At 39.0% G+C, this 27,040-nt stretch overlaps 1 protein-coding gene and 1 long non-coding RNA gene across 5 annotated transcripts in view; one reads left to right on the plus strand and one right to left on the minus strand.

Moving 5' to 3' along the window:
- Positions 1-27,040, plus strand: part of LOC130356014 (uncharacterized) — a 165,227-nt gene that overhangs the window by 106,633 nt on the left and 31,554 nt on the right. For all 3 annotated transcript variants that reach the window (XR_008888736.1, XR_008888738.1, XR_008888737.1), the window contains one exon: positions 17,203-17,446. This is a non-coding gene — a long non-coding RNA (uncharacterized LOC130356014). The remainder of the gene's footprint in view (positions 1-17,202; positions 17,447-27,040) is intronic.
- The window catches only part of CSMD2 (CUB and Sushi multiple domains 2), a 1,018,208-nt gene that overhangs the window by 47,106 nt on the left and 944,062 nt on the right, over positions 1-27,040 (minus strand). For both annotated transcript variants that reach the window (XM_056557006.1, XM_056557007.1), the window contains 6 exons: positions 24,012-24,221; positions 23,261-23,449; positions 22,287-22,464; positions 9,015-9,160; positions 8,537-8,617; positions 5,756-5,869 (listed from right to left, as the gene is read on the minus strand). In XM_056557006.1, the coding sequence (XP_056412981.1) occupies positions 5,756-5,869; positions 8,537-8,617; positions 9,015-9,160; positions 22,287-22,464; positions 23,261-23,449; positions 24,012-24,221 (918 nt within the window). The remainder of the gene's footprint in view (positions 1-5,755; positions 5,870-8,536; positions 8,618-9,014; positions 9,161-22,286; positions 22,465-23,260; positions 23,450-24,011; positions 24,222-27,040) is intronic.

Raw genomic sequence — 27,040 nt, forward strand, 5'->3', positions numbered from 1 at the left:
ATCTTTGCTCAGGTAGGGAATCGACAGTGGGGGAATTGAAAGTAAAAGTAAATCGATCTTTACTGTGGCAACCACTGGGCATGCTGGGAGTTGTAGTTTTGCAACATCTGGAGGGTCACAGTTTGGAGACCACTGTTACAGTGGTGCCCAAACAGTAGCCCTCCAGATGTTGCCAAACTACAACTCTCAGCATGCCTCGACTGCCCAGGCATGCTGGGAGTTGTAGTTCAGTAACATCTGTCCCTTCAGATTTAGCAATTTTCATGACATATTTGAAAATTGCTGCTCTATTTTGAAGCCCTCAAATTTTTTCAAAAAGCAAAAGTATGTCCATTTTATGATGCCAACATAAAGTGGACATATTGTATTTGTGAAGAAAAATAAAATGTATTTGGAATATCCATTTTCCTTACAATTAGAGAGCTTCAAAGTTAGAAAAATGCTAAATTTTCCAAATTTTCATGAAATTTTGGGATTTTTCACCAAAAAAGGATGCAAGTAACGCCGAAAATTTACCACCAAAATAAAGTAGAATATGTCACGAAAAGTAATCTCAGAATCAGAATATTCGGTAAAAGCGTTTTTGCGTTATTAATTCGTAAAGTGACCGTGGTCATAATTGCGAAAAAGGGCTCAGTCCTTAAGGTGAAAAAGGGCTGCGTCCTTAAGGGGTTAAACAAATTTGTAAATTACTTCCATTTAAAAATCTTAATCCTTCCAGCTGCTGTATGCTCTACAGGAAGTTTTTTATTTTTGAATTTCCTTTCTGTCTGACCACAGTGCTCTCTTGTTGACACCTCTGTCCGTGTCAGGAACTGTCCAGAGTAGGAGAAAATCCCCATAGCAAACCTCTCCTGCTCTGGACAGTTCCTGACATAGACAGAGGTGTCAGCAGAGAGCACTGTGGTCAGAAAACAAATTCAAAAAGAAAAGAACTTCCTGTGGAGCATACAGCAGCTGATAAGTACTGGGATGATTAAGATGTTTAAATAGAAGTAATTTTAAAATATGTTTTACTTTCTGCCACCAGATGATTTAAAAACATTTTTTTTTCCACCGGAGTTCCCCTTTAAAGGACATAAGGATTTTTTTTTATCCTAACCTTCTAATATTCGAAATTCTATCAATGTTCCACCTACAGTCCCATATGAGTGTTTTTTTGTGACATCAATTGTACTTTGTAATGACCAAATTTATGATGAAATAAAAAAGCTGTGAGGCAAAATAAAACAAACTAACACATTTTTGTTCATTTGGAGGCTTCTATTTCTACACAGTGCACTTTTCAGTAAAAATGAAACATTTTCCTTATTCTGTAGATCCATACAATTAAAATGACACCCAGCTTATATAGGTTTTGCTTTATCTTACTTCTTTTAAAAATGTAAAACTTTTTGTATGAAAATGAATATGTTTGAAATTTTTATTTTTCTGCATACAGGGAGGGCTCATTTTTTTGCACAGTGACCTTTAGTTTTCATCGGTACCATATTTGTTTTGATGTGACTTTTTGATCGCTTTTTAATAATTTTTACATTTACGCCATTGACTGTACGGTTACATTTTAATAGCTCTCTCATTCGCACATGAGGCGATACCACATATGTTTATGTTTATTTTGATTTTGTTTACATGATTTTTATTTAAAAAATGGGAAAAAGGGGGTGATTTAAAGGGGTACTCGGGTTGAATTTTTTTTTATTAACTGGTGCCACAAAGTTAAACAGATTTGTAAATTCTATTAAAAAATCTTAATCCAATCTTTACTTATCAGCTGCAGTATACTATAGAGGAAGTTGTATTTATTTTTGGAGTTCTTTTCAGTCTGACCACAGTGCTCTTTGCTGACACCTCTGTCCTTATCAGGAACTGTCCAGAGCAGGAGAGGTTTGCTATGGGGATTTGCTTGTACTCTGGATAGTTCCTAACATGGACAGAAATTTGAGCAGAGAGCAATGCTGTCATACAGAAAAGAATTCCAGAAATAAATACAACTTCATCTGTAGCAAATAGCAGCTAATAAGTACTGGAAGGATTAAGATTTTTAAATAGAAGTCATTTACAAATCTGTTTAACTTTCTGGCACCAGTTGATTTAAAAAAAAAATGTTTTCCACTGGAGTACTTCTTTAAACTTGTATTAGGGAAGGGGCTTATTCACTTTTAATAACCCCCCACCACTATTTTTTTGTCCCTATATGGGACAAAAAAATATGCAGTCTTGTGATTGCACAGCCACACACTTATCAATGATGCATCATTAATCAGTGTTATCGTTGCTCCATTAGTGCTGGCGGCTATCGAGAACCGATCTGACGGGACAAAGGCAGGTAGGGACCCCTTCATCCATTCTATCAGCTGATTGGGACCCCATGATCTTGTTGCGGTGTTCCCAATCAGTAGACTGATCTAGCCGAAAAACTAAATTACTTGCATTAAGAAGCAACGCTCAACTTTGAGGGTTAATGCCAGACATTGGCCTGATTGGCCCCGGTTGCTGATAGCAACTGGGAGCCACCATGTATGAAGCACTCTTATCTCCTGAGCACGCTTCATACACCGGGAGCAGGCACAGGACGTACATGTATATCCTGTGTTTTAAAGGGGTTAATAAATAACTAAATTAAGTTATATGACTTTTCTCAAATACATGTCATTAGAAAATCTGATGATTCCCTCAGTATTACAGAGAAACTGGTTTTGCTTTCATTTAACCCCTTAAGGACTCAGTCCCTTTTGGCCTTAAGGACTCAATTTTATTTTTATGTTTTCTTTTTTTCCTCCTTGCCTTCAAAAAATCATAACTCTTTTATATTTTCATTTTCATTGTATGAGGGCTTGTTTTTTGCGCGACCAGTTGTCTGTTGTAATGCCATCACTCACTTTACCATAAAATGTATGGCGCAACCAAAAAAATACTATTTATGTGGGGAAATTAAAAAGAAAACCGCAATTTTGCTAATTTTGGAAGGATTCGTTTTCACGCCGTACAATTTACGGTAAAAATTACATGTGTTCTTCATTCTTTGGGTCAATACGATTAAAATTATACCATGATTAAATACTTTTCTATAACTGTTGCACTTAAAAAAAATCGCAAACTTTTTAACCAAAATGGTACATTTAAAATCCCTCTATTTTGCAGACCTATAACTTTTTCATTTTTTCGTATAAGCAGAGTTATGAGGGCTCAATTTTTGTGCCTTTTTTTTTGCCTTTTTTTAACGTTCACGCCGTTCACCATATGGTATCATTAACATTATATTTTAATAGTTCGGATATTTGTGCACGCGGCGATACCAAATATGTTTATTAAATTTTTGGGGGGTGAAATGAGGAAAATGGGACAATTCACATTTTTATTGGGGGAGGGGATTTTTCACATTTTTGTTACTTTTTTGAAAACTTTTTTTACTTTCATTTTTACACTTTAACAGTCCCCATAGGGGAATATTTATAGCAATCATTCAATTGTTAATGCTGTACAGTGCTATGCATAGGGCTTAACACTGATCAGTGTTATCGGTCATCTTCTGCTCTGGTCTGCTCGATCTCAGACCAGAGCAGAAGACCCGTGGAAGGCAGCGGAGGCAGGTGAGGGGACCTCCGTCTGCCCTTCTGGATAATCGAATCTCCACAGCAGGGGGATGTCGGCCATTACCGGGGGGGGCCCTGGCTGCTATCAGCAGCCGAGACTTGCCGCGCACGACCCGAGCATTGCTCAGATGCTTGCGGTAATGTATAGGACGTAAATGTACGTCCTGGTGCGTTAAGTACCACCGCACTAGCATGTACATTTACGTCCTGCGTCCTTAAGGGGTGATTTTCTTATTTTCAGAAAGGTACAAACTTTGAGGGGAAAGCTGATTTTATAATGGGTAAACATGCTAGAATAGGGCATAGCTGCTTGTAAAGGGGGAACAAACAGCTGCTTCTAATGAGTTATTCTGAGTTTCTTTTACACACTGATGAGGCAGACCACACTGAAGGGTGAGTTTACCTGTTACTGCTACAATACTTTTAGTTTTTCCTCCTCCTGCTGCTTCTCCATTATACACAGGCCTTCTTTGTCTTATTGTACATTTCTGCTCATATAATATCATCAAACATAAAGATAGCAGTACAGATTTCATTTGTGTTTACAGGCTCCCACACTCTATAACCTCTTCCAGCTTAGAACCAGAAAGCCTGTGAGAGCTGTCAAGATGATCCTTCCATGCTGACTTTAGCCTGACTTTAACTATACCAAATGTGGAAAGAAATAAGGAACAACAATACAATTCTTTCTAATCTATTTTATAGTTTTAATACATTTGGAATATCTTTTGCTTTATCATATAGCAACCCAGTTTGCTATATGTAGCCAGTCTTTAGCTACATGTACATTGTTGAGTCTGGTCAGCTGTAGGTCTTAGAGTAGCTTTATGTTGTTTGATTATTTCAGCTTATTTCAATTATGATCTGAATGTGTAAAAGCGGGGAGGCAGCTAGTTGAATATTAAAACAACAAACACTGAAAAATGCTAAAAACTTAATGCTAAGAACATAAACACACTAGGGGATCATTTACTAAAGTGATTCAGACAGTTTTTCACCCAAATTGTGTCGAACCAACTATACATTTTATTCAGAAAACCTGAAAAGGGGCATGGTTACCGAAAAGTGGGCCGTGTCCCCGACATAAAAAAAGCTCTGGAAAACCAACAGCTCAGAGCAGTTGCAAAGATAGAGGACAGAGGGTAAGGTCCGCTCACATGAATCCCCAACACGGTATAATGACCCGTCCGTGTTTGACCCAAACGGTTAAATTTCATTGAGAGTTTTGTTTATCTTGATTGCTGCGACTACACCTCTGTGCTTCTGGGTGTGGTTCAGTTTGCATAAAATTAGAATCCTCCTGTTAGTTGCGCAGGCATATATAAGGAGGTCTTTCCTAGTCATTCCTTGCCTGTGAAAGTTCTTGTAACTGACATTAACAGCCTCTGTACTCATATTGATTATTCTGGTTTTGTGACTATTGGCTTGGCTTTTGACTACCCTTTGACACTCTGCTATTATACTCCATTCCCTCCTGGCGTGGACTCGGCTCGTGGACTCCAGCTGTTCCCGACTTTTGTCAGTTTTTTGTAGTTTATTATTTTGACCACTGACGCCCATCACTTATATAGGAAGGGACCGACATCATGGTTGTGGACCCGCTTCCTAGGGCAGGTATGCAAGTAGGCAGGGCCAGAGAGAGTGGGCAAGTTCAGGGCTGCACTCTATCCCTACCCTACGTGACACATGGCTGTATACTCCAAACAATCAAGAACAAACGTGGGTGTCAGCCAGTGGTAAAATTGCCATCTTTTTATTGGAACAAGTAAAAGCCACAACAAATGGCAACTGTCAAGATGAATTATGAACCAAACAAGCTCGGAGCAGTTGCACAAAAAGAAAAGCAAAGGGAAAAGCAAAACATAGGAAAAAATTGGTAAATTCCTTGGGAAAATACCTGTCTGGAAAAAAATACCCTAGAAGAAAACTACACTCCACGCTTAGTAAATCAGGGCCAGTGTATATTTAATTGCTCAATTGCCTTGCAATAAGGAAGGGTTTTACCAGGGAAAATCTTCAGGAGTATGCAAAATGTTAACTGGGGTTATGGTTGCACAAATGCACACACTCATAAACTCACACACTCATAAACTCATGAACAAATAGTAAATCTCTAAATCATAGGTAGTATTAAGACATGTGTTGCTATGAGATCTTGCCTTCACAGGTTGGAGGTGGGTCTTCAAACTGCAAGCGAGTTCCAAGCCGACATATCAAAATCTCAGGCCCCATCAATGTAAATCCTGGGAGGCATTTATAACGTACAATGTCCCCTAGGATGTGGATGTAGGAAAATTAAAATGTTATAAATGAGGAAATACCATGTGCTTATACACTACAAGATATAGTTATTGACATTAGGCATTAATAGAATATACCACACATCTGCATCAGACATTTTTCAAATATGGTTGTAATAATATAACATTTGGTCTTCGCTCTTCAAGCTAGATTCTGCCTAAAATATTTCAATACATTTATAAATAAAACACACAAATAAACTGATGAATGTTGGCAGTAATGGTAATGTATTCATTGTTTTTACCTGAAAACTTTCCTGAGAATGCCTCTACCTGGATATGACTTAACCCCCTAAGGACTCAGGGTTTTTCCGTTTTTCACTTTCGTTTTTTTCCTCCTTACCTTTTAAAAATCATAACCCTTTCAATTTTCCACCTAAAAATCCATATTATGGCTTATTTTTTGCATCACCAATTCTACTTTGCAGTGACATAAGTCATTTTACCCAAAAATTCACGACGAAACGGAAAAAAAATCATTGTGCGACAAAATCGAAGAAAAAACGCCATTTTGTAACTTTTGGGGGCTTCCGTTTCTACGCAGTGCATATTTCAGTAAAAATGACACCTTATCATTATTCTGTAGGTCCATATGGTTAAAATTATACCCTACTTATATAGGTTTGATTTTGTCGTACTTCTGGAAAAAATCATAACTACATGCTGGAAAATTTATACGTTTAATAATGTCCTCTTCTGACCCCTATAACTTTTTTATTTTTACACGTACAGGGCGGTATGAGGGCTCATTGTTTGCGCTGTGATCTGAAGTTTTTATCGGTAAAATCTTTGTTTTGATCGGACTTTTTGATCACTTTTTATTCATTGTTTAATGGTATAAAAAGTGACCAAAATATGCTTTTTAGGACTTTGGAATTTTTTTGCGCATACGCCATTGACCGTGCGGTTTAATTAATGATATATTTTTATAGTTCGGACATTTACGCACGCGGCGATACCACATATGTTTATTTTTATTTTTATTTACAATGTTTCATTTTTTTATGGGAAAAGGGGGGTGATTCAAACTTTTATTAGGGAAGGGGTTAAATGACCTTTATTAACACTTTTTTTTTACTTTTTTTTTTGCAGTGTTATAGGTCCCATAGGGACCTATAACACTGCACACACTGATCTCTCATCCTGATCACTGGTGTGTATTAACACGCCTGTGATCAGTGTTATCGGCGCTTGACTGCTCCTGCCTGGATCTCAGGCACGGAGCAGTCATTCGTCGATCGGACACCGAGGAGGCAGGTAAGGGCCCTCCCGGTGTCCTGCAAGCTGTTCGGGATGCCGCGATTTCACCGCGGCGGTCCCGAACAGCCGGGATACTTGCCGGAATACTTTCACTTTCGCTTTAGAAGCGGCGGTCAGCTTTGACCGCCACTTCTAAAGGGTTAATACCGCACATCGCCGCGATTGGCGATGTGTGGTATTAGCCGCGGGTCCCGGCCGTTGATGAGCGCCGGGACCGACGTGATGTGATGCGGGGTCGCAGCGCGACCCCGCTTCATATCGCGGGAGCCGGCGCAGGACGTAAATATACGTCCTGCGTCGTTAAAGGGTTAAACAGATGCATAGCTGAAGAAATATTTTCAAACATATGCATTGGCTTTATTGTTAGGGACTGGCACTATATAATCTATAGGCACACCATCTTACACCATGCTACCAGAGCAGAGCCAAGCCAAAATGCATAGGCACAGTGCTCAGCTGAGTGCTTCTGCCCAGAGGCATAAATTGTATCTTTTGGGCCGGGATGTTAAATCTGCAACAGGGCCCCATATGTCAAATATAATACTGGTTTCTTAAAGGACAGATGTGTTTTAGGTCTCCCTTAGGCACAGGGCCTCGATGGGATTGCAACATTTATAGCTACGCCCCTGCTTCTGCCCCTTTTTTAATTAGGAGTCTCAGCATCTGGATCCCCATTGATCAAAACTGACATTTAGAGGTTTTTAAAGTAATACCAACCCTTTTCTTGTGCATTTTAGGATTAGCAAGCAAATTGACTTACATAGGCTGTTTTACAGCTATCCAAAACATATGCATGTCTGTTTTAAAGCATTGCTGTCATTAAAAACAACTTTTGACACATCATTTATGTCAAAAGTTATTGATGGCACCGAGCCTTACTCTTAAGACCCACTGCGATCGTGAGTTATTAGCCAAGAAGCAGGTGTCATTGGGCTCCACCCCGCAGCTGGACTAGAGATCTGTACATTTCTCTGTATATAATTCTATGCAGAAATATGGATGGATCACTAGGCATTAATTGTAGTAAATTTGGCATGCAGGAGCAACCATGCAGTCTTCATGGCAAATCACCACCTCGACCTAAAAGCTTGGTGAAGTGGTGGAGATTGTAAAATAGTCCCACATATCAGGTTTGTGCAAAAACTTGTAACCTTTTACAGATCTGTGCTAGGACCAAAGCATAATAAATACAACCCTACCACCCACCCCCACCCCACACCACCCAAACCTTTTTGCCTCTACCATAATGCACTAAATGCCATCATATAGTTATTATGGCTGTCTAGATTCCTGGCTGTTATTAGCCCATAGTGAAAAACCAATTAGAGATACATTAACTTTCAATGCAAATAATACTGTGCAACTGTTATGGCTACTCACCCATTAGGAACTCCTCACTTCCTGACAGAACCTCTCCATTTGGCACTGTCATTGGAGGCTTACATTTCCGAAGTCGGTATCCTGACACACACAAAAGAAAAATCTTGTTACAGAAAATGATGCCAGGTACGAGACTGCACAAGATGTAGGCTGTTCCGGCACCCAAAAAAATGAAAATGACAAATTAAAATGTCACAAAAGAATGTAACAGGCGGGATAAAAAAAAGGTATGCACATGAAATACAGTAAATAAGTGATGGCTAAATTAAAAAATATGGGCCACATGCCCATGTATAAAAATATGCAGAGACACTTTCCGTCTATATTAATGGGAAATCAAAACTTGGTGTATATTCTGTTGATTCCTACTAGGATCAATGACCAAGAAAAGTTGACACAAAACCAGCATGCTTTGCAGGATAATATCAGTGATCCTGTTCAAGCAATTGCTTATTTCAATTGACATTGGCAGGCTTACCATAGAAGTACAAAGCAAAGATTCCGCCATTGGCAGCATTGCTGTGAAAAGTGATAAAGACTTCATTGGAGGAGCTCATAGTAAATCTCTTATTCGAACTGCTGGAGAAAACACCCAGCTGAGGATCTGTTTGATAGGGACCATCCCTGAAAATGAGAACACATGTAAAATGGTTTTACAATAACTGTAGCTGAAATCATTAAACAACAGTATAGGCATAATAAACTCATTTTTGTGCTATTTCTTGTGACATATCCTATAGCTCAACATGAACAGTTTATACCAACATCATTTACTAAGTGAATTTCAACTTTTTAGTGCCATGACTTTTAGGTCCAATATCTATGCTGACAAATTTCTTAATATATCTTTATAGGAGCCAGAACTAGTTTATCTTATACCGAGCTTCAAACTTTCTGGAAGTATAAAGTAAAATAATATTCTGTCTACCTGCAGCCACAAGCCTTAGAATCTCTGTATCAAAAAATGATAACATTCTGTCTACCTGCCGCCACCAGGAGACTTAGAGGCTCTGTATTAGAACACATCTCTCACCGCTGTGAAGATATATATAAAAAAAAAAATCAGTGGAGAATTTTTGGAACTAAGGGTGGATATTTGCGGAAGTATCAACATGGGTTATAAGCCAGAGTTTTAAGATTTCTGAAGAAGAATTATGATTGCAGCTCTGTACTACAATGCTATATATTAGTATCAGGACAAGTAAAGCCATGTATTTACAGAATTTTGCAACTTTCTATTTAAAGCAATGTAAAATATTTTGGGTGATTTATTGATATTTTACCGGGTATCACAGCACTTATCCTAAGCTATGGCTCATTCCCAGTCTTTTCCTGCACAGCAGCTCTTGGCCTCCAATTGTGCAGGGACGCTGCAACCCAGTTCCATTCAAGTAAATAGGACAGGTTGCTGTTCTCTGAGCAGCCAGGTTGTCAGGAGCACTGTTGTACAGGAAATACACTAAATTATTGATGTAACTACTTCTATCTGAGGATTGACGGAGATCCAGAAATACAGAAAAAAAAACAATGATCATAAGGTGATGGCATGCTTGCAAGCCTATGTTTTGTATGCAAAGAATAAAGTAAAAGATTAGATTTTTGATATTTATGCAATATATATATATATATATATATATATATATATATGTGTGTATGTATATATATATATATATATATATATATATATATATATATATACCGGTAGATATATATAGATATATGTATATATATCTGTATAATTATATATATTTTTTTGCATCTTCACTGTAGATGCCATATTTATTGTGTGGAGGCAAGGTATTCTTATATTGCACACAAAATCCAATTTCTTTCAGTTAAAAGAAAATACAGAAACCAGACATATCATATAAGAAACTCAGTAACCTCACAGAGCACAGTGTATAGCTATAAATGTGAGCGAGCGCCTGCATCACAGAAATGAGAATTTGAGAAGTACAATATTCCTCAGGTCAGGCAAGTGACAGTTTTGGAAAAGTGAACAATTTGTCAGTGTCATGCAAGTCCCCGTCCACCCAGCTTTCTCCTGTCCTATCCTCCCTATGCAGGCCTGTGGCCTCAGCACGAGGGACACTTTGACAGTGTCCCCATCCTTTCCAATTAACTTCACTTGCTTCTTAAATTAGTGTTAACGAGCTGTCCTGCCACAATCCATCAGCAACCTCAAGGCCTGACCTTTACTAGGCGAAGCCCACTAGTATTTATCACACCAGCAGTCGTACAATGAAAATACATCAAAGATAAAAGAATGCAAACACTAGAAAACACACAAAAGAGCCTTAAATAAGCTCCAAGCTAATTTCCAGTTATGTCAAGTGAGTATTACATTTCGGAGCTTCAGTGCATTACGGCACCACACTAGAATGTACCTATCCCTGTCTAAGCAAGCAACAATAAGTGCAATGAGTTTGCTCAAAGGAGACCAATATGTAAAGAAGCTTAAAGGGGTACTTTGCCCCTAGACATCTTATCTCCTATCCAAAGGATGGGGGATAAGATGCCTGATCGCGGGGTCCGACAGATGACACCACAGCCCCCCATAAAGATATAAATGGAGGGGGCATGGTGTGAAATCATAACATAACACAACATAACGTTCAGGATGACGGGGAGGGGGGGGGGGAAGAGATAGCGAGGGACCCCCCGCAATCAGACATCTTATCCCCTATACTTTGGATAGGGATAGGATGTCTATGGTCAGATTACCCCTTTAAATACTTGTCAATATTATCATCTTGATGATTGTCAAACTAAAGATGCCTGCCCTTTGCTATACACTGTATAGGATAATCCAGGGTCAACAGAACAGCACATATCTAATATTAGACCCTATAAATATACACTATATGTAATAACACATTGAGACACCTACCCCATACAACTACAGGAGATTTTAGGACATTATATTCTAAATAATGTGGAGCTTGTCCTTTATTTCTGGAAACTTTCTACAAGATTTTGGAGTCTCTGTGGAGATTTTTGCCCAATTATTCAGAAGAGCACTTACGTGATCAGACACTGGCTTACAATAGCCATTCTGATTCATCCAGGGGCGGACACAGACAGCAGAGGGCCCATGTGCAAAGAATGTGCCTGCCCCCCCCCATATGTCTATTGTTCAGGAACCCCCCCACTGCTATTAACCCCCCGCTCTCATTACCCCCCCTGCTTCCATTAACCCCCTGCTCCTTGCATTCACCTCATCCTGCCCCTCCTTCCATTCACCCTCCACTTCTATTACCCCCCCTCATGCTTCCATTCTCCCCCCTCACTGCTTCCATTGACCCCCCCCTGCTCTTTCTTCCATTCACCCCTGCTGCCCCTGCTTCCATTCACCCCCCTTGCCTCCATTCACCCCCATGCTTCCACTACCCCCCTGCACCCATTAACCCCTCCTGCCCCTTCCATTCACCCCATCCTGCCCCTCCTTCCTTCCCCCCCTGTGCTTTCATTCCCCCCACTTCGCTTCCATTAACCCCCCTGCTTCTTTCATTCACCCCATCCTGCCCCTCATTCCATTACCCTCCCTGCTTCCATTAACCCCCCCTGCTTCCATTAACCCCCCTCCCTGCTTCCATTAACCCCCTGCTTCCAGTAACCCCCTCCCCTGCTTCCATTAACCCCCTCCCCATGCTTCCATTACACATACACCCCCACTTCCCTTAACCCCCCTGCTTCCATTACCCCCCCCCCCCCCCCGCTCGTTCCATTCACCCCATCCTGCCCCTCTTTCCATTCTCTCCCCCTGCGCTTCCATTACACACACACACTCATTTCCATTAACCCCCCCTGCTTTCATTACACCCCCCCCCCCCGCTTCCATTAACCCCCTGCTCCTATAATTTAGGTAGATAGATAGATATGAGAGATAGATAGATAGATATAAGATAGATAGATAGATATGGGATAGATAAATAGATAGATATGAGATAGATGGATAGGACATAGATCAGTGTTTTCCAACCAGGCTGTCTCCAGCTGTTGCAAAACTACAACTCCCAGCATGTCTGGACTGTAGATTTGCAAGAGCTGGAGGCACCATGGTAGGGAAACAATGATCTATGCCCAGTCTACCCATCTATCTATATATCACAGTGTTTACCAACCAGTGTGTCTACAGCTGTTGCAAAGCTACAACTCCCAGCATGCCTGGACAGCCAAAGGCTGTCCTGGCATGCTGGGAGTTGTAGTCTTGCAACATGTAGGCACTTTTGTTGAGAAACACTACAAACTTGCAAAGCCCTAACCCGCTCATCTTTATAAAGTTACCTACTGTTCACACAGCCCACGGCCCTCAACTCACCGGGGATGCAGTGCAATCCGAGACAGGGGCCACATGATGCCGGGGATGAAGAAGAGCTGAGGCAGTGGTTCCTCATGAAGTTATCAGGGGGTGAAGCACGGCCTGATGCAGGGACAGGTCAGAGGGCTTGGAGCTGACTTCCTGCCTGTGCGGGGCACGTCTGCTCCCACCAGCCCCTCTGCTCTTAAAGCGACAGTTACACTAACGGGGGGGGGGGCCTCCCTCTCAAGGCCCGGGCCCAGCGTACAGATACCTCTATAGCTATGCCACTGGCGGTGGGCCCCCTTACTTGTGGGCCCTTGTGCAGTTGAACTTGCTGCACATATGGTTTGTTCGCCCCTGGATTCATCCCAAAGGTGTTCAATGAGTTGAGGTCACAGCTCTGAGCGGGCCACTCACTCATCCAACCAACCATACTTTTATGGACCTTTCACAGACTGCATGATTCCCAGGCAGTATATAATATTATAAATTGTACCAAAGATAACACTGTAAATGGACATGACTGTCCATGACAAAGCTGTTGTACGGACCCTGGCAATATAAAGCATTCTACAGTACACAGATTAATTCTATATCATAAAATATTCACACTTCAATCCAACACTAATATAATATTCACACAACAGTGCTGTCCAGTGTTGTGATGTATAGCGATGCATTCCACCAACACTATCTTTGCAATATCTTACAGGCTAGCTCAGACTGGAAAATTCCTTCAAATATGTTATCTGTACATCTAGCCATGTCTTTATTTTTATTGCTTTTATGTTAGTTTATCTCCAGATAGCAAGAGATTAATGATTCTTTAACCCCTTAAGGACCGGGGGGTTTTCCGTTTTTGCACTTTAGTTTTTTGCTCCTTGCCTTTAAAAAAGCATAACTCTTTAAATTTTGCACCTAAAAATCCATATGATGGCTTATTTTTTGTGCCACCAATTATACTTTGTAATGACGTCAGTCATTTTTCCCAAAAATCTACGGTGAAACGGAAAAAAAATCATTCTGAGACCCGCCGTTTTGTAACTTTTGGGGGCTTCCGTTTCTACATAGTAAATTTTTCAGTAAAAATGACACCTTATCTTTATTCTGTAGGTTCATACAATTAAAATGATACCCTACTTATATAGGTTTGATTTTGTCGTACTTCTGGAAAAAATCATAACTTCATGCAGGAAAATTAATACGTTTAAAATTGTCATCTTCTGACCCCTATAACTTTTAAATTTTTCCGCATATGGGCGATATGAGGGCTCATTTTTTGCGCCGTGATCTGAAGTTTTTAACGGTATCATTTTTGCATTGATAGAACTTATTGATCGCTTTTTATTCATTTTTTAATGATATAAAAAGTGACCAAAAATGCACTATTTTGGACTTTGGAATTTTTTCGCGCATACGCCATTGACCGGGCGGTTTAATTAACAATATATTTTTATAATTCGGACATTTACGCACATGGCGATATCATATATGTTTATTTTTATTTACACTGTGTTTTTTGATGGGAAAAGGGGGGTGATTCAAACTTTTAATAGGGGAGGGGTTAAATGATCTTTATTCACTTTTTGTTTCAGTTTTTTTTTTTGCAGTGTTATAGCCCCCATAGGGACCTATAACACTGCACACACTGATCTTTTACATTGATCACTGGTTTCTCATAGGAAACCAGTGATCGATGATTCTGCCGCTTGATCTCATGCCTGGATCTCAGGCACTGAGCAGTCATTCGGCGATTGGACAGCGAGGAGGCAAGTAGGGACCATCCGGCTGTCCTGTAAGCTGTTCAGGATGCCGCGATTTCGCCGCGGCTATCCCGAACAGCCCACTGAGCTAACCGGCACTTTTAACTTTCACTTTTAGCCGTGTGTCTCAGCTTTGAGCACGCGGCTAAAGGGTTAAAGAGCGCGATCAGTGCCGTACGCTATTAGCGGCGGGTCCCGGTGTCACTATGACGCCGGGCCCGCCGTGATATGATGCGGGGTCACCGTGGGACCCCGAGTTATATCACGGGAGCGGGACCAAGGACGTACTCATACGTCCTTGGTCCTTAAGAGGTTAAAATACATATTTTACCGCTGATTCTTTTGAATGTAAATCGGCCTGACTATTTGTAAATATTGAGCCTGCCAAATCTGTTCTCTCAATTTGTATAGATGAATGAATATTGAGAAAATTATCTTCATCAATTATCCAGTCTACACTAATATCCGATTCTCTTATTAATTTACAGTGCAAAAAAGAACACAGCAAAGTACTAAACAAATCCATATACCATTTTAGCTAGTAGATAGAAATGAATAATAGAAAGAGACAGTCCTCAGCGGTGGATACCTTTTATGTCTCGGAAGCTAACTATTTGTTATATTTTCTATTAGCTATTAAAAAAGGTATAATCTCCTGAGGAGTCTCAATTTTTGTCTGCACCATTCTATTAATCCAATATAAATGTCACTTAAAAGTGGCAGAGTTTGGGACCATCATAGAAAAACATAAACTGTTTGGCATAGAAAAAATAAACGTTTGCTGTATAGCATAACTGGTTTACATGACTTACACATATTCAATATATTTTAAAGAGATTGTGCCCCATTTGACAAAAGGGTTGCAGATTACCTGGAAGGAACATATTCTCTGTAAAGGGGATATTGTTTAATGTGCAATCTAGTGTATTCTTAGATGGTCTAGTCTAAGCTTACATTATCTAAGGATAAGGTTTTTATTTATCTCCTCTTTTTGACAAAGGGGGCAACCACATAACCCATTAATACCCTGCATTGCCAGGTTTTTCCTTCCTTCCTAGGGAATCAACAAAGGAGGAAGCTTTTGATTTCATATCCATATATTGTTGTCATATTCCAAATCCATACCCCGTCCCCATATCCCGTCCTCATATCTTAACCTCATATCCCATCCTCATATCCCGACCTCATATCCCGTCCTCATATCCTGACCTCATATCCCGTCCTCATATGCTATCCTCCTATTCCGTCCTCATATGCTGTCCTTATGTCCTATCCTCATATTGAGTCTTCAGGATGGACTGATTTGTGATGAAGATATTGTAAGCTTAAAATAGAAGGGGACGTTGCTTTGTGGGATTGGGCGTGATTTGCAAGCCAGACCGAGGCATAAAAAGGGTAGAGAATAAAAGGGGTGGGGCTTAAACAGTGGGCATGTCTTTGAGAGATGAGGTGTGGCTTGCAAGCCGCACTGACACATTCACCATGAGATGCAGAGCGGAGCTTGTGGAGTAAGGTACTGGAAGTCCCATATACTTGCATGGGACTTGAGACAAAAACACATCTTTTATATCAGGGTGTAGGTAAGGATTAATTTAACTATCATATATTTTTATTTGACATATAAGTAATATATGTACCAGGTATTATTGAAATATCTCCAGCCATACGGAAGTTAAGTGGGGACATACATTTACCATTGATTTGCATGCTGCTTTAAACAAACACCCCGACCCTCACAAATGGGGGTAGTTAGGGGTTAAATTAACTATCCTATATTTTAAGTGGACATTTAAGTAACATGTGACCAAGTATTATCGAAATATCTCCAACCGTTTGGAAGTTATGCAGTAACATATATTTCCAATAGACTTGTATGGAACTTTAAACAATAAGTAAGAACTTAATAGTGCTATAAGTAAGAACTTAATAGTGCTATAAAACAATGTATATGAAAGATTTCTATAAATGATGTAGGTGGGCCTTAGAAAGTTTAACTCTGATGGGCCCAAGGAACTGAAACCAAACACTGAATGTAGGAATACAATTCCTCAGCCATTAGTATTGCATAGAAAAAGGAAAGTAGAAATAAGTTCACATGTAGTAATGACAATCTGCACCTGAGGCTGACATTATAACTTCAATATTAAAAAGCACAATGTCGCATTTGTACATGGCCACTCTTAGCCGGATGAAATGACAGTAGATGGCTTTGTTCAGTGCGTCTTTGTGAAAGCTTCCACCGATCCATGTAGGCTTATATTCTTTTGTGGCTGCATCGCTGTGCTACCGTATATCATATACACAGAAGGCATTGCAGATGTATTTCTCTATTACCTTATGTCAGGTAAACAAAAATTATCTGATAACCAATGTCTGTCATCTCTCTGGAGTTTAGCATTTCTTTGAGATGTAAAGCCATAGCAGATAGACTTCATATCCATCAGTAATAAGGCAGTGGTGCTAAATAATCCAGCAAAACTACAGTATATCTATAAGAGACAGTGCAGCACTTTCAGCATAGTACTGGTTAAACAGCCTGTTCAATCCATTTAACACACAGCAAGTTCTCCTGCAGCTAACCAGTTGCTTTGATATTCTAGGTATAGCAACTCTTCAGGAAGTCTGTGTGAATGAGAAATGGACTGAAGGTTTCCAACTATGCAGTAAGAGAGAAGAGTGGGGTCAAACACGTCAGTCCTCAGCATGATCTCACAGCCCTCACCTGCTGCCCAGCGTGAGGTTTTCAAGATGTATCAAACATGTTGCCTGATAAAACCCTATGTGATCTCTTAACATCCTTTACATTCTGAGCATCAAGCTCGAGAACTCAACAAAAAGCATTATGTAAGTTTGGACTAAGATTACTCAATTATTCAAAAAGGAAAAAAGACATTGGGGCAATGTATGAAATCTGCTTTAAACATTTAAGAACTATATCAGGTAAGAAGAAGATTCACTTATGCAGGATGATGGATTTGGTGCATATGGCTAAACATTTTAGACACTTTTCTCCTTGGTTGACTTACTTTATTCCAATTTTTACACTAAAATCGTGATGCAAGTTTGATGCATTTCAAGGCACCCCAATTCTCCAAAACCACACTTTTTTTTTCCAAGTGCCACCCTCTTTTCTAGACATTTCTATTGTATAAAAAAAATCTGGCCAAAGGCATATACGTCAGTTGTTTCTACATATGACTTCTATTTAAAACTCTTAACCCTTCTAGTACTTATCAGCTGCTGTATGCTCCAGAGGATGTTGTGTAGTTCTTTCCTGTCCGAGCACAGTGCTCTCTGCTGACACCTCTGACTGTGTCGCGAACTGTATATATATTCCAAAGAAAGCAACAGGCGGCACTCCAGCAATCCAAATATAAAAGATGTGAATTTATTCACCCATCCAGTCAATACAAAAGAGCAACGTTTAAACCTGCTCACTGAGGTCTTTTTCAAGCAACATACATAGGGAAAATGATCCATAATATATACACAGAGGAATCAAATGTTATTTAGTGAACACCTCCCACAAAGGGGTAGTTACATCATGACATCACACAAGTAAACAATATCATAAACTGCATAAGATTGTATAATCAAATATATACATACAGTACAAAGTGTTACAGTTGATGCGTTAATGCATCCAATAAATTCCTCAAGATAAGAATACATTAAGAAAGCATATTCATTCTCAAATAAACACACATTAGTAATTAGTAGGTGTTACCTCTCTCCCAGGTGGGTGGACATTCACACCATTTGAATACCTTTTGGTCCTGCGCACCAAGTTAATTTGCAAAGTGTGGTGAAGGCCCTTCAGTCGTCCAGTTTTTTGGGAGAATGCAGAGATTTCATTGTTGGTTTGCTTGAAATAATACTCACTTGTAATTATTTTCTGTTTGAGGATAAGTTTTTTATCCAGAGAAAGGGGACTGCCATGGGGTCTAATATAGCCCCAATCTATGTCAACATTGTTAAGGAGGACTTAGAGGAATCCAGTATATATGCATCCCACCATTTCAGCCATGTTCTGAAGTGGTGGAGATACATAGATGATACTTTTTTGATTTGGTGTGGGGATTAGACAGACTTGGGGAATTTTTTAGTTATCTCAACATGGTTGATGGTACATTCATCGGTAGGTATTCAGTTCCTGGACACTTGGGTTTATCTTGAGGTTAAAAACTGATTTATATGTGAAGCCAACAGATATATTACAGAAATAATTTACTTAATTATGAGAGCCAACACCCAAGAAATGGGGTTAGGTCATTCCCATATAATCAGTTACTATGTGTCAAAAAAATAGTCTCAGACTCTGAGAAGCTAAATGACAGACTTGATGAAATGTGCTGTAAATTTACCTCTAGAGGTTATCCCAAAAACCTTGTTCAACAACAAAAAGAAAAAGTGAAGTTGTGTTCACGTGAGAATTTATTAAAATCTTTGTCACAAACCAAGTGGGTAACAAGAGGATTCCCTTTGTCTAAATGTATAATCATTTGAGTAAGGATATTGCCTCAATTTTGAAAAGAAATGGGTCTATTTTGTCCCATAGTTTTTCACATATACCACAGTTCTCTATTCCTCCATTATTATCCTATAGGAGATCCAAGAACTTATGGGACAAACTAGTCAGAGCCAATTTTTTTAAAGAAACATTGGATATGGCATCTCAACTTAAACCAGGATGTTTCCTATATGGAAATTGTAATAACTGCACTTTGATGTTGAAGGGTGACACTTTCATTCATCCAACTACAGGCATTGGGGTTAAAATTAAATACCATGTAACTTGTTGCAGTAATTTTGTTATATATGTCTTAATATGCCCATGTAGGTAACTATACATGGGGGAGACCACTACTGAATATCGTTTTCGTCTGAACAACCACAAATCTTCAATTTGTACCAGGAAAATGTAGTTCCCAGTACCTAGACACTTTTTAGGACATCAACATTCTGTTGACCAATTACACATTGCTATTATTGACCAGGTTCCACACTCTAGGAGAGGAGGTGAGAGAGAGAGAGAGAATATTGAGACAGCGTGAGACCATGTGGATTCAAAAGTTGAACACCTTGAGTCCTCATGGTCTGAATATAGATCTGTCATTAAAGGTATTCCTCTAATTATGTAGCCCTTGCTCGTATTCCGCCCAAGTTTTCATATCATCATTGTGTAGTAATGGATTATACAAATAGTTTATCTACAATGTTATATATATATATATATATATATATATATATATATATATATATATAATTATTCCATTATAATTATCGTCCTTCTTTTCCCACTGTGGTAACCTTTTTTTTTTTTTTTTACTTTTTCACCTTTTTACACAGGTTATATCTATTTTACTGATATACATTCCACTTTTTGTATTTTTTCAGGGTTACCTCGACCAGAGGAGATGATTCACCTATGATTGCCTTAATTTTATGTGGAGTACCATTGGGGATGCTTAGAATTTATTTAATTTATTCTATACGTTATGCGTCATGGGATGTAGTGTTTTTCCGCTCTTAACTGATCTTTGATCTTGATCTTTTGAAGAGCTGAGGTACGTGCTTATCCATGTTATATTTAATGGGGTAATGATTTAGTCATACAATGGCGAATAGTGAGACATATACCGGTAATTTACGATATAATATGCAGAGAGGACGTGGGATAGGGATATGTGGGCTTTTGAGGCTTTATAGACATCCATATGACATGTGACCCTTCTGGTCCGTTGCACTTTAGAATGTTCCATGGGAATTTGCTTTGGAGGTCCATTGTGCATGCTACAGAATTTAGTATGATTGTCCTAATCTTCCTAAATATTGTGGCTGTTACCCTTTACTATTGCTGGGCTATTTATTTTACATGGTGTCCCCCATTTTGAAGTTGCTGTACTTCAATGTACGGTTGGATATCCGTATGTACGTCTCACTGTGGAAATTTTTTGATCATTGTGGGATGCACTTTGGATATCTTTTCCCATGGTTATAATAGGCACTTTATATATTGTGGATTTGTTTATATAGCTGCGTATTTTATATGTTTCCTGCAGTTAATATGGCAGCCTCGCGGTTTGAAAGTTCTAGAGCGCAGGTGCGCCAGTGATCAGTCTGCCTTGTAATGTTTCCCACAGCTAATATGGCCGCCCTGCGCTTTGGCAGTCCCAGAGTGCAGTCGTGCCTGTGATCAACTTACCCCGTGACGTACTGCATCACATGACGCATCACGTGACTTGTGCATGAACTGTAACACTTTGTACTTTATGTATATGCATCTTATGCACTTTATGATATTGTTTACTTGTCTGATGTCATGATGTAACTACCCCTTTATGGAAGGTGTTCACTAATTAACATTTGATTCCTGTGTGTATATATTATGAATTATTTTCACTATGTATGTCATTTGAAAAAGACGTCAGTGAGCAGGTTGAAATGTTGCACTTTGGTATTGACTGGATGGGTGAATAAATTCACATCTTTTATATTTGGATTGCTGGAGTGCCGACCTGTTGATTTCTTTGGAAATTGGGGACCGATGGTCAAGTCCTTTGACCGACTGAGCACCTGCACTTGATCCTGATGTCTGGAACCTGCCGCAGTGCTACTTTCTTCGAAGGGATTCTCGTTTAATCTTGTTCATCCAGATAAAGGCCAGAACCTCTCACTTCAGCAGTGCTGTGGTGGGAATTGCATTTACACCTTGCACAAAGCAAAAAGTCAATAACTTTTGTGCAAACCCCAAGTTTGTGCAGAACCTTGCACGGGGGTTGAGCACAAAAATCCAAGCTGCCGCAGTAGAAACCTTTGATGCACCTGGATTTATCAAGAGGAATGAGCCTCTTGATAAATCTATCACAGTTGTACACTAGTAGGGCTATACGTAAGACCACTGTATGAAAAGTCAGTCTTACTAAATTTCCCCCTGGAGTGCACAAGGTATTTCTTCTGTTTAATAGGAAGAATTTAAACTTTTTTTTTGCAAAAACATATACATTTTGCATATAATAAGGCTCAACATTTTAAAACACATCTTACAAATGTATATAGCATTAAACCTGATCAAAAAATGGTCTTTGACACTCTACAGCCTGTCAGCTTGCTTGGCATTTAAAATAGTTTCTCACCTTTTAAAAGGATGCTAAAAGTAAAGGCTACATTATGTACAGTACGTTGTTCCCAGAAATGAGCATGTTATCAGCAATTTTAAGCAGGAGAGAAGCTGAAAATATCTTCTTTACCGTATATCAGCTATCCACTCAAGTTCTGAGAACATTCTTAACATTCACTTACATATGTGAATAATATTTAGTACTCTTTAAAGGGGTACTCCACCCCTAGACATCTTATCCCCTTTCCAAAGGATAGGGGATAAGATGTCTAATCGCTGGGATCTATGCTGCGGCTGTTATCACTGCACAGAGCAAACTTGCTCTGTGCGTAATGATGGGAGATACAGGGGCCGGAGCATCGTGATCCCCGCGATCAGACATCTTATCCCCTATCCTTTGGAAAGGGGATAAGATGTATAGGGGTGGAGTATCCCTTTAACTGAATGCAAGGAGAAATTCTATAGATATTCATTGGTTTTGCCAAGGTAAGCATTTAATAATATATTATAACTTAAATTGTAGAGTTCTACAGAATATTTTTCAAGAAGCCTGTAGCTACTTACCAGATAGTGATGTGATCATTCAGAGGTTCTGTCTCCAGGATAGTGAAGTTCATATGAATTCCATATCCTACTGGAACAGTAATGATCCAGGAACAATCCAGAGAATTTGGATATTGGTTAGGGAAGCCAGGAGAATAGATGGAACCATTGAAGGCAGTGACATTCCCTCCACATGGAACTAAATAGATTGAAAGATAAATAAGAATATTGTTTGAAATTCATTTTATAAATTATTATTGAAATAAAAATTCAAAGATTATTGTCATATCTTGGCTTAGATTTTATCATTCATGTAAAATTTAAGAACACTGAGGCAGAATTAATAAGGCCAATGAATCAGAGTTCTGGCCTGATTAATTACAAAAAAAAAAAAAAAAACTGGTTTACATAACTTGTACCATATTTATTATGTTTTTTTTTATTTATTACTTTTTTATTATACAAATCCTTAAAAGACAGGACAATTCCATTAATGTTACATAGATAATATACCAAACAAAAAGACAAGAATAAGAAAAAAGAATTCAACGGAAACATTCATGTCACCCAAAAAAGACAGAAGTTACATTATTACCTCCATGCCCACCCCTCCAGGGAGACAAGGAGGGAGAAAAAAAAACAAAAAACCTTATCCATGCACACTTTATATTTCACCATAATTTCCATGTATCGTAATATTTTTTTTTATATTTTAGATATATATATATATATATATATATTTATTTATATATTATGAGTTTTAATCACCTTTTAGACACTTTTTTTTTGCCTTGCTTAATAAAGGGGTGTGGCTTGACAGAGAATGGCATGGTTTAGATAAAGGGGAAGTGGGTTAACATGCAACACTGTGCACAGAAAATGCACCAGGACTCTGGTGCAGTTTAACCAATAATAGTTGATTAGTCTATCAGTATGTTCAAGTTTTGTATAAATTTGATAGGAAAACTTTGCTTTATGAAGCTCTATTTACCTACCTTCACACCTAGGAAATGGGTGATCCCAGTTTCTGTTGGTGCCATGCTGGCATGTCAAAACTGGATGACCAATTAACTGGTAACCAGGAGTACACTCAAAGGAGATGGATTGTCCAACATTGTAGCCTGCTCCTCGAACTACACCATGAGAAAATGGTTCTGGATCTGGACACTCTTGAAGCTCATAGGCTGGAGCACAAAGAGAAAATGCAAAAAATATTACAATAGATATTCCATTTATATATCCTAAATAGCACTTTATGAACAAATAGTCATAAAGATTTAGATGATTCTTTATAGGTAGCATTTGTAAAATTGAGATTGGTATACTAGTCTGACATCTTCCTTTATGTATGACTTTCTAGCTAACACATAAAAGCTGATTCATTATACCCTCAGATAATAAATCCACACATTTTTCTTGTAAACTGCTATCACTGCTAAGGAAAATGATAGAACTGCATAAGAAGTCCTTTTAACAGTGTATTTTACCATACAACTCATTCTTTCCTGAGATTAAAGCAAACATTTTTCTACCCCACACTTTCAATTCATGACAATGCTCCACTTTATACTATGAAAAGGGGAAATAAAAGTAGTAAATGTAGACTACACATATCTAATTCACAGTCTATACTGAAGACTTCATGTGCTTTATCCTTACTGCATTGACTTTGATATTAACTATAAGATCAGTTTATGTTGCAACTGAAATAACATCATCTGCTAAACTATGATTTGTTATATTTACCTTGATACTCAAGTTTAAAACCTGGTTTGTTCTGAGAGTGGTCACTGTGGAAGTATATTGAGGTTTCATGGGATGTAGAAAGGAGGTTGCCAGGTGTCTCTGACCCACTAAACCGCCCAATAACACTACTGGTTTCATGTGGGCCATTGCGGATCTCCACAAAGTCATGATTGGCTTCACTTGAGAAACTGAGAAACTGGATGTGTGCTCCTATAACAAGTATATAAATAAAATAAGGAAGGTGATTTCTAATGAATGCAGTCTTAAATAACCAATGAATAACACGCAGTGTATTAGAGGGAAAAGATGGAGGGAAAATGCATTTATGGAGGTATATGCAATATAATAATTTGTAAAACTGCTTCTTTATGATAATTTTATAAAGTATAAAAACACTGAAATTAGAATGCTTTTGGCTGCTCAGGAAAAAGTATCAATATAGTGCCCAAAAAACTGTGTCAAAGAGATAAACTAGAGTCTTGTCTTGGACTGACTTAAGTTTGAGAAGATTTATTATTGAAGCCAAAATGTTAACTAGCAAGTCACAATTTATAAAACAAAAATAGAGAAACATAGCCGCGTGTCCACCATTTGTATTTTTAACTACTTGCTTCTCGGTGTAGCCCGGAGCAGGGGGCTTGGTCAGGTGGCAGTGGGGCTGCTTGGCCACTGGGTCATTCCCCCTGTGGGCTTAGTGTCGCGGAGGCTGTGGTCGCCACCCGGCGCTACGCAAGTGTTAGGTTAGAGACCCACTCTGACTTGGTGGCCTTGACGTGGTGAAGGGCTTGTACTTTTTGATCAAAATGTATTCTAACATCCTGTTAGTTTTTGAAATTATGCTGAGAAGCAAGTAGATCAAAATACAAATTGTGAATGTGCGGCTATGTTTCTGTTTCTCTATTTTAGTTTCACAATTTCTAAATGCACATCATACAGGAGGTCAAAAGTAACCAGTGAGCATGTTTCTTGAAACCTCATTTAAAATGACTTCTTTTATTTTTATCCCCCCCCCCCCTTTTCTGTAGTGACTAATAACTGGATTCTGTGATGTTCAATAAGAGAACTTTGTGGTTTCTGTAACTTCTACTCATTTCCATAAGAAGTGACTATGCATGTCTGGCATTCCTCCATTGATGATCAGCCTTGGGATCAGATTGTTCTAAGGATTGGAAGGGTTGCAATTGCCAGATTTGTATCTGTTACAGACACGAATAATAATCAAAGAATCAGCAAGTTCTTTAATAAGTACTTGTTAAATATATTTTAATATTAAGTTAACCTTATCTACCCTTGTTGGGTTCTGTCAAGGTTTCATTAAGGTTTCCAGTGTTTAGACTGCAAGAATAATGCTGCATGCTATGATACTCTTTCTACCGAAAGTGATGGGCATCTCTGAAGAGCTCTCAACAGAAGTTCTAAATGAAGATGTGGACCTATCCACAGTGATAAGCAGAGGTCTTTAATTTAAACAGGCGGAGCACAACAGAATATACAGGCTTATTCAAAAAGGGTGGCAAAAAATTACAGAGTTTCACCTATGCCCTGCAAATGCTCATAATGATTTTGATTGGCATCACAACAGACGCTTAGGTGATAGTCCAGATGTGTGCCAGAATACTTGGACAGCATCCTTGGATGTGGACTGAACTGTTTCAGTAATAATTTGTCTCAGATCGTTTAAATCCTGGGTTTGGGGTGCAGATACACTGAGTCCTTGATGTAGCCCCACAAAAAGAAGTTGCAAGGTGTTAGATCTGGTCATCCTGGAGGCCAGTGGAACATTGGTGAATCACTGTGGCCTATCCAAAGTAAGGCAAAAATATTCAATAATATTGCTCTGACCTCCACGAAAGCCAGATCTTACACTTGCAACTTCTTTTTTATGGGGCTAGATGAAGGACTCAGTGTATCTGCACCACCAGTCACAGGATCTAAAAGACATGGGCTAAGGCATCACTGAAACTGTGGAGTCCATATACGAGGAAGTGCTGCTACACGTCAGAACTGAACTGGACCACTGCCTAGACATCTGCCATATCACGAATGAAATTTACTTAGAATATTTGTAGTGTATAGATAAAACTTGAATAAATAGTGTTTGTGTTCATGTTAATACATTTGTGTTATGTTTTCTCGGTTATGAATACCAAGGCTATAGTATAATTTTGCCCCATCCTTTTGGGATCACACTATACTTACATGTGTGCAGAAAAGGCTGCAAGGAGCTAGACTGATCACAAGCCAGTAACTACTTGTCCTGTCAAATATTGGAGGACCAGGTAGTTGCATATTTATGGGTTGGGGGGACACTGGAAATATCTTCAACTTGAAGTAGTTGTTAAGCTTTTCAGTAATGATGGATAAATACAGTGGGGGGAAAAAGTATTTAGTCAGCCACCAATGGTGCAAATTCTCCCACTTAAAAAGATGAGAGAGGCCTGTATTTTTCATCATAGGTATACCTCAACTATGAGAGACATAATGAGAAAAAAAAATATTTGCAAATTATGGTGGAAAATAAGTATTTGTTCACCTACAAACAAGCAAGATTTCTGGCTCTCACAGACTTGTTACTTCTTCTTTAAGAGTCTACTCTGTCCTCCACTCATTTCCTGTATTAATGGCACCTGTTTGAAATTGTTATATAAAAGACACCTGTCAACAACCTCAAACAGTCACACTCCAAACTCAACTATATCCAAGACCAAAGAGCTGTTGAAAGACACCAGAAACAAAATAGTAGACCTGCACCAGGCTGGGAAGACTGAATCTGCAAAAAGCAAGCAGCTTGGTGTGAAGAAATTTACTGTGGGAGCAATAATTAGAAAATGGAAGACATACAAGACTACTGATAATCGCCCTCGATCTGGGGCTCCATGCAAGACCTCACCCCGTGGTGTAAAAATAATCACAAGAACGGTGAGCAAAAATCCCAGAACCACACGGAGGACCTAGTGAATGACCTGCAGAGAGCTGGGACCAAAGTAACAAAGCCTACCATCAGTAACACACTACACCGCCAGGGACTC

This window comes from Hyla sarda, chromosome 2, assembly GCF_029499605.1.
Source record: "Hyla sarda isolate aHylSar1 chromosome 2, aHylSar1.hap1, whole genome shotgun sequence".
Taxonomy (NCBI): Eukaryota; Metazoa; Chordata; class Amphibia; order Anura; family Hylidae; genus Hyla; species Hyla sarda.